Genomic DNA, 13,994 nt, shown 5'->3' on the forward strand with positions numbered 1-13,994 from the left:
CATTCGTCCCTTGCTTTATTGTTCCTTTCCGCTTATAATTACCTCATAAATAATTATCATCTGTTTTGGGGCTTGGATTTGGTCTGAGCTTATTTACGAAAGATATATATCATCAATCAATCGATATCCCAATTGGATTGGCTTTTACTTTTGATTAGGAACATGGCATGGCCATGGAACATATTGTACGTACGATTCATTAAAACAGCAGTCACCCCTTGTGACTTTATAGTACAAACATTACTCGAGTATTTTTTTCTGTTGTCTATGTTATGTACCTATGAAAAAGAACACGAACGTACGTGTCCTGATGAACTCATGATAATAATTAATTGGGAAAATTACACTCAGGTCCCACAGAGCATAATTAATATCAAAAAGGTCCCTCGAAATCGCAAAATGATTCTGAAGTCCCCAGGGACCTGTGTGTAATTAATTCTAATTGTGAAATTATGTAGTTACCCCTGTTAATTTGAATCTATTTACAACCTCAACAGTGACTGTTAACAACCCGAGAAGAGGTGGTTAACAACCTCAACAACGCCCCTGGTATTTCACAGAGTGAGTTGTCATGAGCACTGCCGAGGTTGTCAATCACGTCTTCTCGGGTTGTTAACAGCCACTATTGAGATTGTAAACGAATTGCTGCAATAAAATTAGAACCTATTTACAACATCAACAGTGGCTGTTAACAACCCGAGAAGAGGTGGTTAACAACCTCAATAATGCCCCTGGCATTCCACAGAGTGAGTTGTCATGAGCACTGCCGAGGTTGTCAATCATGTCTTCTCGGGTTGTTAACAGCCATTGTTGAGATTGTAAACGAATTGTTGCAATAAAATTAACAGGGGTAAGTAGGTAATTTCACAATTAGAATTAATTACACACAGGTCCCTGGGAACTTCAGAATCATTTTGTGATTTCATGGGACCTTTTTGATATTAATTGTGCTCTGTGGGACCTGAGTGTAATTTTCTCTAATTAATTCAGAATCCAAGTCCAAGATTTGGGAAATCACAAAAATACAAACTTGTCACCATTTGATTTGAACTTTGAGTGCTCCAGAATCCTCTGAGAATTCGAAGCTTGAAAAACTTGGATCGAAATCGAATATTCTCTTTTCTTCCTTTATCATCTCCATGAGATGGAGATCGCATCCTGCATATTTTGCAATAGCCACAAATAATTATGGGCAAGGCATGAATTTGGGACACTAATTATTATTCGAGCTTAATGTTTAGTCTAATCGATATGGGTACCAACTTTGTCTGGTAAGCAATATTCTTCATATCAGTTTCATTTCACATGAATTTATATATATGTGACAAGAATTGATATATTGCTTGCACGCATCAATTATTCTATTAACATTATTTTACGATAATGTTCATATTTTAAAAACATAGGTGTGGTTCTCTGATGCATTGTCGAGAATAAAATCATTGGAAATATTATCACAAAAATCATAATATCCCTAGACCATACAAATATATACAAATTAAGTTCATTGAAAAGATTCAGTGCTGGAGTATCAAGTATTATTTGTTAACTGGGTGCTTTATTTTGTAAACCAGTAATTAGTTTTGGCAGCAACAAAATTATACTGAGCAATATTTTCACAAGAAGCTGAAGCAATTGTTCATAGATAATCAAGGTCATACATGAAAAAGGTAAAACTTAAACAACTAAAAAAGTTAAAAGCAAATATAACTAGCTATAATAAACACATCAATTATAAGATCTATAAGAAATCACATTACTCATGTATCATGAAATTCTTCAGGCTTTCTGTACAGTGTACAACAAGTCCTGAATCTAATTAAATAATCATAAAAAAAGTACGAATGGACAATATATCAGTAAATTACCATATATTATAGAACCAGCTAGTTATGAAGGAAGACGTACAATTATGTGTTGGTGGTGCAAAGAGATTGAAGAAGGGTTCGAATTAATGTACAGATGTGGCAGTGGTCACGGGGATGTCCTAACTACCAATGAACTTGGATAGTGAGATTCCTCTCACTAGCTATTCAATAAATCTACCCACATAGAATATATATATATATATATATATATATATAAAATATAGCTGGCTCATCAAAATTTAAAGCCTGGCTTCTTGATTTTTGTGAATTAATTAAATCTACACGGATATGCCTCAATTAGAAAATCAAACGCAGACTTGCACGGAGTTTAAAACATAATTTATACTACATTCTGTCCTTAATATAAAATCCTGTTTAACTTTTATTTTTATCCTAAATATAAGACCCCAATCTACTTGGTCTTTCATATTTATACATTTTTTTCTAAAGTACCCCTTCTAATAATAAGAGTTTTAGTCAATACACTTGATTAGCAAGGATATTTTAAAAAAGACAACACCTATTTAGGACAAATAACTAACTCAACTTATTTTTTTAACCTCTTCAAATTAGTCAACTGGCTCTTATAATTAAGACTGGAGATAACATATTGTAAATTGAACAGTACTATCAATGACACTCATATAATGTGAACCCGTTTGGAATAGCTTATAAGTAGTTTTCAATTATAATTTATGAAATACGGAGTAAATATTACGGAGAAGTTTTGTCTCGATTTACTTAAAATGTCTTTATAAGAGATTTCAATCGTGATGACAAACAGGCATGTATGTGTATTTGCTGGTTGAGGGAAAGAAGACAAAAACGGACTATAGCAAGCTATAGCAAGTTGGTTATCGATGTAAATTGTGTATGAAGTACTATAGTTACTAGAATTAATTGAAATATGTAAATATGTTAATAACAAATTTATATCAGAAGCGACTGTATCACCTCTTTGAATATATTATGCGCCTCCAAAATTAGAGTCTTGGTAAAAGGAAAAAAAACTTTTTTTTTTTGGGAAAAAAATGAAGAAATTGTTATTTTATTAATGGGATGCTATGTGCTAAGCCTGACACCTCTCGTTAATATTCTTCATCGAATAGGTTCGATTTGTTCGCAGACTAACGTACTTAAGATAATGTTGGATGTCAATCTCAGTACCCCACAAGAGTCACAGCAACTATATATATATATATATATATATATATATATATAAATAAAGACACACACACATATGTGATTTTTCATAAGTACGATGCCCCACCGGTTGAGATTCCTTCTCATTATTCATCCTTGAAGTAATCAAAAGCTGGGATAGCCAATCCTACAATGACCCTTAAGACTGAAATATCAAATATATATTATATAACAAAAAAATGCAGGTTTGCCCCTAAAAAAGGAGGAGGAGGAGGAGGAGCACAGCTTGAGCTGCGTTTGAACTTGTTAGAAAAAGCATGAACAAGAAAGAAAACTAGTGTGTACGATGTTTTAATTTTTCAATAAAATTTCGAATTATGTGATAATATTTTCATGTAAGATTCGATTTTAATTATATGACTGTTTTCCCCCCCCAAAAAATACGTATTATTTTGTTTGAAAGTTTCATATCAAGTACGTATTCAAAATACACTTAAATTACGTTGAAATGGAAATTAGTAGTCGGGGTTAGGTTGCGATTTAGATAGATTTTGACGTATTGATGATAAACCATAGGCCTAGTTTTAATCTCCTAGCTTGGCTGATATAATTAACAATAATCAGCGATTCAGCTGACCTGTCTTAGTGCGGTTTAATCAAACTTCCAAGCAAGGAAACATGAAAATAAAGAAAATAGTTGAAACAATTTTCCTAAGCTTGCTAAGGGATTTTTTTCCCAAAAAAGGAAGCCGTATCAAGTGAAATTATTAAAAAAATACACATGTACACGCATCACGGCTTCATATATATCTAGAATAGCTAACTATATATTTTCGGGAATCAGTTTCAGTGCTTATCACTTTGACGAGCACCATAAACTCATCAAATCTGAATCTTTCATATTTCATTTGGATGGTCTAGATTTGATTTTTTTTATTTTTATTTATTCAAAATAATTATTTTAATATGTAATAATTTAAAATAAAGATAATCTCTTAACTATTATTCTTTCAACAAAAATAATCTTTTCTATTTAAAAATAATTAATTAAATATTTTAAATATGAACTGTTCAAATCAGATATAAATTATCTACATTTGATGAGTTTAGGATGCTCACCAAGGTGATGAGTATTGAAACTGGTTCCATATTTTCGTACACCAATTTTACACGCATCAGCTTGTGTGTGATAAGGCAAATTTCATGATCAAACAGGTCTTTTGTTGAAGAATGATCTTGACAAGATTAATATAATTATATATGCAAGCAACTTATTGTGTGTGCACACCGCATCTTTAATTAAAATTTATTACGTGAATTCATTTTATGAGAACAGTATTTTATGCTTAGTAAGTCTGTTTTAGCTTGACCAATCAGTAGCAAGTATAGCTTTTCAAATTGTAGAGTGCGTAGAACTGATATTGGATGAATTGGCAGCGTTCTCACGTCGTTTGTGACAGTACCGGCATCCGCCAAAAGAAAAGCACGTTGCTATCTTACCATTGCACGTTATTATAATATTCTCATACAATGATAATGATGCCTTTCACACGCGAGAACCGACGATCTCTTTGTACTTTCCCATATCTTTTGCGTTGCCAAATGACTTTCAGCTTCCCCTTCACTTCCTAAGTCATCACAGCCTTCAAATTTTGTCTCTTGTCTTTGTACTGTTCGGGATTTTGGATGACACTCGTATTCTTTCATGGATGATATATATGTACACAATTGAAGGAAATTCAAATGCATCTTTCAAAATTCTTTCATAGATTAATGAGAATTGTGTTTAATAAAATGAGTTAGTCCCTCAAAATACGGTGAATCGTTGTTCGGATCTTTATTAAAAGTGTTAACATTTACTATTGAATAGCGTCTTAAACGTACTTTTAATCGAAAGATACTTGTACTTAATTTTAAACAAAACTCCAATTGTTATGTTATTTTTTATTTAAAATTTTAATAATAAGCATTTAAAACGAACAAGAAATGTTAGCCAGTTGGATGAATGCATGGAATCAATCTTGCGAACTGCAAGACGATGATGGGCTATCATTGAACAGGGGGCGATCTGAGACCATATATCACAAAGCTACGAAGCGAGGGTTGTTGCCATGTTGGCACTGGACGAGCATAGTATGAAGGAGTTAAAATCGCAAATAGTATCAATAAGGATTGAATCTAACAAAAATGATTAATTTCTCATAAATCAATGTTTGAATTCCTCTTTAAAAAAGTGTTCACATTTAATATCCAGCAGTGACTTTAATAAAATTGTCTTGCTTATGCGTAATAAAAAAAATGATGAAAATGGTAGAGTCGTTTGCACTTTTACCTCCTCCATCGTCTAACATCGTTGAGTTGCAACAGTACACATTCACTAATAAGATTCGCACGGCAACCCCGCCATAATAAAATCACGCACGAAATATAGGCTGTCTTCAGCTCAGAGTGTACGAGATCGCATTGCGTCATTACCATTCAGTTGACGATTGGGCCCACATCGAAGACGAGAGACTGCGCTCACGGAGAAATCGTTTTTCCTTCATTCGCTGTGTCACTGAGATTCTCTATTGTTCAGATCAAATCCAATCTAGTCCTAACATGTTTATATAAATATATATACTTATGTTTGATTTAATCTGCTCAATATAGGTAATATTAGATTCTAATCAGGCGCTTTAGAGGAGGACCAAGTAATTAATAATAGTCCTTCGCAAATTCCTCACACAACTAACAAATTTACTCCCCCTGCAATTCTACGTTGTTTAAATCATATTGTAACAGTACATAACATGTTAATTTATATTTTCATATATTATCAAATTTGAATTAGAAGATTTAACCGCAGTGGGCAGAAGCTTGCTCATGCCACCTGAGGAGCATCGCCCTTTTCCTCTTTGCGGATTTGGGGTTAGGAAAAGAGGGAAAAGATTTCTAGCATAGATCCAATCCATCCGCTTCAATAATATATAGACACTGTCACTTATGAATCAACATATCAACATGTTAGACACATTTTTTAATCGAATCTATTCCTCACATATTTATATAATTACTTGTTACTTATGTTTAATTTAACCTGTTTAGTACGGGTGATACTAAATTTTAATCAGACGCTTTAAAGGAGGACCGAGTGAAGAGGCCAATTCCTTGTGAACAAAACCGTAATCAGAACATCTGATGAATAAATCAATCACATGAGACAACAGAAAGTGCTACCCGGAGGTCATTTGATGTTCCACTCGTATACATCCGATAACTCTTCAATTCATTTTGAGAAGCGCCTGTATCACAAGCTGCATAGTGATTCTCGTTCACCTCATCGCACAGAGTAAATATAATCTCCCTCAGGATTGGTTCATGGCCGTTGAGAAGATTGCCCATGCTCAGAACTTTTCTCCAAGATTGATTGGCCGTGGGAGGACTGAACATATTGGACACCACTGCTCTCTCATGATTCCTTACCTCCAGTTTCCTGCCATACTCCTAACAAGAAAATAGCATGGGGAAATTACACGTCAGTCCATGCCCAGGAAGTCTTAGGGTCGGACAAGGTTAAGTTTTTCCTAGATGTTTGTAATGAAGTTCTTCTATTAAAACATAACTTCGGTCTTTAATATAAGATGTATTTTGTAGTTCATTTTAAACTACAAAGTATAAACTGGATGTTATATTAAGGATCGGGCTTAGTAATATATAAGCATTCTGTTTCAACTAGCCCTCATTGTTTATTGCAGACTCCTGTGAAACTTGATTTTTAATACAACCAAATTAGGCCACTGGCATAGAGGTATTTCACCTTATTAACAATGTCGTCTGTTAAGCCTGTTCCCATTCTCGGACTATAGAAGTTGTAGAAATCACCAAAAATTTCTCTAGAGAGTCGTGGTGCCCGCAGAAGCTTGCGGTGTAGAGAAGCAGCAGTAGTCAATAATTTCTCAACATGCTCGAAAACGATACAAAGTCGTCTTAGGTCATTAATAGTCTCACTATCTGCATATAGACGATTCACTGCAATAAAATGGAACTCGAAGTTAACTAATAGATACCTTGCAACGGTTTCAGTCCAGAAGCCAGAAACTAGTGAATAGATACCTTGCAACGGTTTCAGTCCGGATGCCAGGGTACGGTAAAGTTGGTCCATCTTCGTCCCCATCTGTTTCAGTTCTCCATAACTGGTCTGATTTAGTGTGTCTACCGCTGCCCTGAAGGCAGTACAAACCATTTGCTCAAGCAATTGATGTGGCCGTAGAGTTTCCAGGTAATGAAGCACCTAGAAATTTCAGGATGCTAAATAAATAAGAGAAAACGAGATACAGGGGTGATCAGGAGCACGTATCTTAATTCTCAAACACCCTTAATATTTGAACAAATATGTCTTTTCTTTCCTCACGTTGAAAACAATGGGGACTGAAATAACATGTTCAACTCAAGCACCATCTAGAGGATCCTCACAGAGTTGTTATGTCATCATCTCCTCCCAAATGTAAATGTGGGGAAATTCATGTATTAATCCCTAAATTTTAAACCAGAATCCATAAAATGATTTCTGCTCCTGGGTCCTGAGTCTTTATTAGTTCTTATTGTTTTGTTTGTCAACCTATTATTTCCTCCATTATCTCAGGTTTGCCTTGATCTATTTCCTTTCGTATCATGATTTAGCAACCTTTTATATATAGGTTGCCTTCTCTAACGAATACGATTAAAAAATAGAGGCGTCAATGCTTTAAAAACCTTCAAAATGCAATGGCAAGACTAATTTTAAATTCCTGGTTTAAGAAAAATCAAGAGCAGTCATGTATTCGTTGGAGATCAATGTAGTCAACTGGCAAAAGTTGGTAAGAATTTCTCATTCTCGATGCTGAAGTGAAAATATGACCTCAATTCTCAAACACTTCTTTTAATGCTGGTCACTTCAGACTGATTGTAGTGAGTAACTAAACTAAGCAAAAGCAGGCTTCTGCATTTCACAAATGAATCATAAAAGTAAATTTTCAAGGATAAGTATTAGCTTTTGAGTGACTGGTTTAGTTTAAAAAATGAGCACACGGAGGTCAAAATCATATCACCCACAAGAAGTTGGTTAAAGTTTCCGCTACACACAAAAAATATAGAAGATCATATGACCTCCAAGGATTCTTAAGATCCCACCCTTGGCTCCACATAAAAGGAAAAGTGAAGATTTTGTTTAAGCAGTTTAATGGTTGAGCTGCCAAATAAAACCTAAAAAAGACACAGAAATCACGTCTGGTGCAGTGTTTAGAAAATCATATTGGTACTTTTCAGTTCTCTTGTACCCAGTAAAATCACATAGGTCAAAGCTGCAATAGCATCACAATGAAGATAGTGAAACATACAGAAAAAGGAACTCCATATAATAAATGTCCTGTAAGACAGCAAAAATCTGCTTCACTATAGCACAACATTAACATAAAAAACAAAATATTCATTTCACGGAAAAGACTTACTTTTTCTCCCTCTCTATTTGGATCGAGAAGAGGCTTCTGTTCAGAAGCAGGAAGAGCAGATGCACTATCCCAAATATTTCTCCACAGGTTCCCTTGCTCAGACATCCTCTTTGAAAGTCGCCCTTTTGGAGGCCAAATATCTTTTGACTTCTCAACTCCATCGCCACTTTGCAATATGCTGTCTTCAAGGTCATCCTCTTCCCAATCTCCAGGTGAATGCCACCTTATGAAGTCTTCAAAGACAGCATCTGGATTTGCTGCTTTAAATGCTGACATGTCTGATATCATCAAAGCCAGTTAGTGTCAGTCATATCTGGCATCATTAATATTATAAATTCCCGGTATTCATTATAAACCATGAAGAAAATTTTTCCCAGAGAGGAAACAGGAGGTATGGCAACCAAAGAATACATATATCTACCCTCTCAATATTTTAAAGAGGAAAAAGGAAAATCCAAAAATCTTATTTCAACCAATTCACTTTTGATGATAATGCCTCCAATGCAGGCAAGGGACGAGATACATGATTGTATCAAGAGGACTAGTATGTTTGTTTATGCTTACACGCTAAAGGCATTAACAACATATAACTAATAGTAAAGATAGTGTCATCAACGCCAGATGGTGGCAAGCCCAAAAAACACCATAGGTGATGGCCGCCAAAGCCATAGCAGCCACCATGCCATAGCCTTCGCAAAAGATAAAAAGGAGAAGCACCACTTTAAAGTCATTTATTTATGTCGTATTTCTAGGTTTGTATTTCTACATCATGGAATTGTTGCAAAGAACTCAGATTTTGGGATTTGATCAGAGACGGGAATTCATTAATTCTTTGAGAATTCATTAATTCTTTGAACATTCAAGAATTTAGACAAGTCCCTTGAGAAAAGGAGAAAACAGTGAAAGGAATTTTAGACAGGATAGAATGATTGGATGATAGGATAAGACGCATCAAGTCATCCTGATATGATTTCTCCATTAGATAGTTATAAAATTTCCAATTTTAATGATTTTTAGAGATTGTAGTTACTTGGCTAAACTTGTTCACTGGAACTTGGAATATTTTGAGGGGGCAGATGGAAAAAAAGTTAATACTCAAAGCAATTTCAAAATCTGAAGTTCGACAAAAAAAATGAAAAAATAAATTGGAGTTAAGTACAGCCACCCCATGTGAGTTCCAGGACAACAGATATCATCACAAGTCGTATAACTCTACCACAAATGAGTGTTATTTTACGAGTCTGATAATTACTACAATTACCTGAAGTTAAAATCTCTTTCTCCAGCTGTGCAGAAAAGTTCTGCAAAAGAATAATATGTAATTAGTAGCAATATATGCTTGGCAAATGGCTTATGTATGAATCCTACAGCATGTCAATTGCAAGCTAAGCATTACATGAATTAACCGAATTCAAATTAAATTCTAAGCTTCACAAAGCTCAAGGTAAAAAGTGGGTCGCACATCTAATCACTTAGTATCCACTCAAGACAGAATTCCTATCATCCAAACATATCTTCGCCTGTCATTGTTGCTGAGTCTTCATGTTGTCCACAAGCTCAGGGCTTGCCACTATCCACAGTTTAAGCAAACTTTCTTTGAAAGTAATATATTAGGCAATGAGAGGACCTTGGTATAAGTAAAAAGGTTTTTCAATCACATGTTATGTATTTTTATTTTTTGAAGCTCATCCTGTTTGATTTTATTTTCCAGCGCACCTGCTACACTGGTCATTAAGAGATTTGAATTGTCAGGAAATATATATATATATATATATATAACACGGTGTGAATGGAAACCATAGAAACTGAGGTGTTCATACCTTCTACCAAGAGTAAAAAATCTACATCATCAGCAACAACAATAAAAAATTCATATTATTTTTTTGGCCCAAAATAATTCATATTAGTAAGTATTCCATCTACACATAAAAATGGTAAATAAAGAAATTAAATGTATATGCACGCATGCGAAATAACAACAGTGTAAGGGTAATGTCAGGCAGATTACTGATGCCTGTGAACCAACCGTTTCATGTAGCATGGATACGCTAATATGTAAGTCACTGATTTTTCATAATTTTATCAAACAACAAAGTGTCCTAGACAACAAACTTGCTTGAGTTGGAAATTAGAGACTAATGGCAGCATATTACTAATTCAACGCCCATCATCCCGATGTTTAGTCCCATAAAAACTGCCGGTTGTATCCTGATACTTGATCTATATTATATAGGTCCTTCTCTTACTTTCAGTCATTTGCCCATGTACTAAACATGACAAGTCTGCGCATTCCACAATGTTTTTAGTCAATAAAAGTTAACGCACTGCATAAGAGTTTAAGCTTACAAATGAATCGCCAGAGGCTTCTACAGCTTGAAGTCTCTCCTCATGCATGTCTTCTGTCATCAGTGGTGCTTCCTGCATGATAGCAAATAAGATCCAAAGCAACTTTTAGCAAACAAGTGAGATAATGCATCATAGTGACACTTTAAAATGGCGACTATATGTTAGAGAAACCTGGGTGTATGGGTTATGCATGCTTTGATATGACTTCAGAAGCATCATAGAATCAATAATGCCAGCTGAACCTCTCCTGGTGCTTTCTGAAGATTTTTTATCATTCAGCAGGTCCAAATCTTCAGTTTTGCTACCATCTCTGGCTATTGTTCTTCCACAAGAATGTGAATCACCAGCACTTGAAAAGCTGCACCGTGAAAATCATAGTCATGCACCAACTGTGCTGGAAACAAAACAACTCAAAACAGTTTGCAAGTATAGGAAAATCTTATGTGCCCTGGGGTACAAATCAATTATTTTTAAAAACAGGCATTTGACGATCAAAAACTATGCTAAAATCCAACAGCGAAAAGTACTAGGATAGTAATTCTCTCATATGGGAACATTCCAAAAAATAATAAAACTAAGAGAGTAAAGCTCTCCAATCTAATCATTATATCAGTCTGACTGTTAAATAAACACATGATACACCCGAAGCATGCTGCTAACAAAACACCACAAATATGCCGAGTAGAAGACTTTGTTTGGGGGGGGGCTATCAGGGAAATTTCTCCCTTTTCCAATTAATATTTCAAACATACTTGAGTACAACTAGAATATGGCTAACAATTTGAAATTTCAGAAGAGACCAAGATTAGAGACCCTGGCTATCCACAATTTCAGTGTGCCAAAAATTAGCAAGGCAAAATATTCATGCTGCATCCAAGGTTGCATGCATTATAGCAAATCTTAATTGGAATTCCAGCAAAGCAAGTAACCAAGGCCAAACACTTCGCAAACTGTTTTATTCTGACTTTCTTTGTTCAAAACTTTCCTGGCATACATGTTTGTACTATCAAGTCGAGCACTCATATTAACCTGCTTGCAAGTCAGAAACGCTTTCAAAGGGATGAAAAATGAATATTTTAAACTGATGGATGTAATTTAGTTCCGACCTCTGGCCAGCGAACACAAAATGCAAAAGAAGGGGTAAAATCAGCACATATATTTGCTATCCGACAGATGGGATGAAAATAACCAAGTTGGCTCTCACTTGCTAAGTTCACCTGTCAACTTTGCCAGAAACGTTTTCAATGGGTTTTTGCGTAGTGTATGAGTCATCCCCAACAACACTTTCATCCTGCATTTCATTTGATACCAGAGTCATGAGAAAAAATAATATAAAAATTACTGCTTACACAATAATCAATATAACAAATAAAGAAACGAACAAATTAGTCTGAGACCTCAGTCATAGAGTCTGAATGATCCTCACTTCCAAGACAATCTTGAAAATCTTCATTCCATTGCTGCTTCTTTTCAATGCATATTGCAAGCTGAAAAGAAAAGCAGAAAATGGCAGGAACCATCTTAGCCTTATGCGCTATCACTGTGTAACCTGTAACAAATATATTAAACACTAATACGTCTTTGTAACTCAGAAAAAATTTGCATTTTGATTATGAAAACTTCATTCAGGGGTAGAGGCTTCCAGAAATTAATTTTTGGATATCAATATTACTGTGAATAAGGCAGGGGAAGCATCAAGTACATCCAAATACTATTACTACATTTTCAAATCATAATGATTGACAACCTTAATTTTGTGCACACAAATTAATTACAGAGAATATCTCTCCAAATGGAAAATAAAATAATTAGAATGTTTCAGACGACAAATAACGTTCATCAGAAAGTTTCATATAAAATACAGAAAGCTACTAATAGCAAAGGAGCATGTTTTACCAAGGAGATTTCAATGATAAAAATGAATTACCATCTGAAGTTTCTGGTTGATCAAACATGTGGAAAGGTCAATTGTACCATTTACTGGCATTCGGGGTAATGGTTGCGACTCTTCCCAACACCACCTAACTTCCCGAACAAACTCTATCCATAGCACAGCAATAGCTGACAATACAGACCAAAATCGAGTCATACAAATAAAAAATACAGCACAGATAAGATATCAAACAATGCCTCATAGGTGATCAATGTTACTACTACCTTTGATAAGTTTTACAACAAATAAACCCCTCAATAAATTTGGTACATACCACGTATATTGCAGTTGCCAAACCAAAGAGCATGTAAACAAAACTGTGCAAAGAGAGATGCAAGAGGCGCGCCTTTTATAGCTCGAGAAGTCTTATGCCCACCATCAAACAAGTCAGCGTGTTGAACTCCTGCACACATCACACTAGCATTCATAGCAAAACAAGGTAAAGTAGAACATCAAATCTAAACAACTTATTCTCACTATCACACTCTTACGTTCATTAAGTGATAAGAGCAATCAGATTGTAACCTCGGATCTGCTGAGATTCTAGGGCAGAATACCATATGCTCAACACTCCTCATGAGAACCTCTAACAACCTTAAGTGTGTTTCTACCATTTTCTCCTTAATAGATGCCATGCCAACTTTATCTCGTGTATAATAATTTTTCATCCATGTTCATGGTAAATAAAAAAGAAAAATTGCTCTTAGCAACTGAATTACTAATAGGAGCATTTCTTGTTTTATTCACTGCTACTATAATTTGTGCCCAAAACATGAATGAGATTAAACGAAGGGCAAAATATATAGGGAGGAAGAGTTGCGTACCCTCATGAAACAGTTCTCTCATAACACGATCTATAACTGCTGGTGAAGGTATAACCATTGAAGATTTTAACTTATCTGAGCCTGGATTGTCAGCTGCTACAAGCCAGGAAAAAGGATAATGTTGAACCTCTACCATCACTCAATAGCATTACCAAATAGCAAGTAATCGTAAAACCCAAAGCCTGCAAAATAAATAAAGAATGCACTCAAAATTCAAACCTGAGACAAAGTCTTCCAAAATTGGGCCTCAAACGACATTTCCAATGCATCAGCTAGAAGGTGAAGCTGGATGAAAATCCAATTCGATTCCCTTTGGAACCTTTGAGTCTATAAGTACAGAAATATATTTATTAAAAAAAAACAGAACAAACTTCAATTATGAATCGCAGAAGAGACTACATGAAAATTATGG

General features: G+C 34.9%; 1 protein-coding gene across 1 annotated transcript; it reads right to left on the reverse strand.

Annotated features, from left to right (window-relative positions):
- Nucleotides 1-5,951: 5,951 nt before the first annotated feature.
- On the reverse strand, nt 5,952-13,909 carry LOC114747856 (rab3 GTPase-activating protein catalytic subunit-like; the record flags this gene model as incomplete). The annotated part of the gene is given in 15 exon segments (XM_028936200.1): nt 5,952-6,497; nt 6,811-7,022; nt 7,107-7,284; nt 8,480-8,757; nt 9,741-9,780; nt 10,826-10,897; nt 10,997-11,183; nt 12,043-12,116; nt 12,223-12,312; nt 12,753-12,886; nt 13,033-13,161; nt 13,583-13,675; nt 13,802-13,819; nt 13,822-13,872; nt 13,875-13,909. Coding segments are annotated over 15 exon segments (1,888 nt in total), but the record flags the coding sequence as incomplete, so codon positions are not given.
- Nucleotides 13,910-13,994: the final 85 nt, after the last annotated feature.

Source organism: Neltuma alba, unplaced genomic scaffold (genome assembly GCF_004799145.2).
Source record: "Neltuma alba isolate B1F8T4 unplaced genomic scaffold, ASM479914v2 tig00005496_pilon, whole genome shotgun sequence".
Classification (NCBI taxonomy): domain Eukaryota; kingdom Viridiplantae; phylum Streptophyta; class Magnoliopsida; order Fabales; family Fabaceae; genus Neltuma; species Neltuma alba.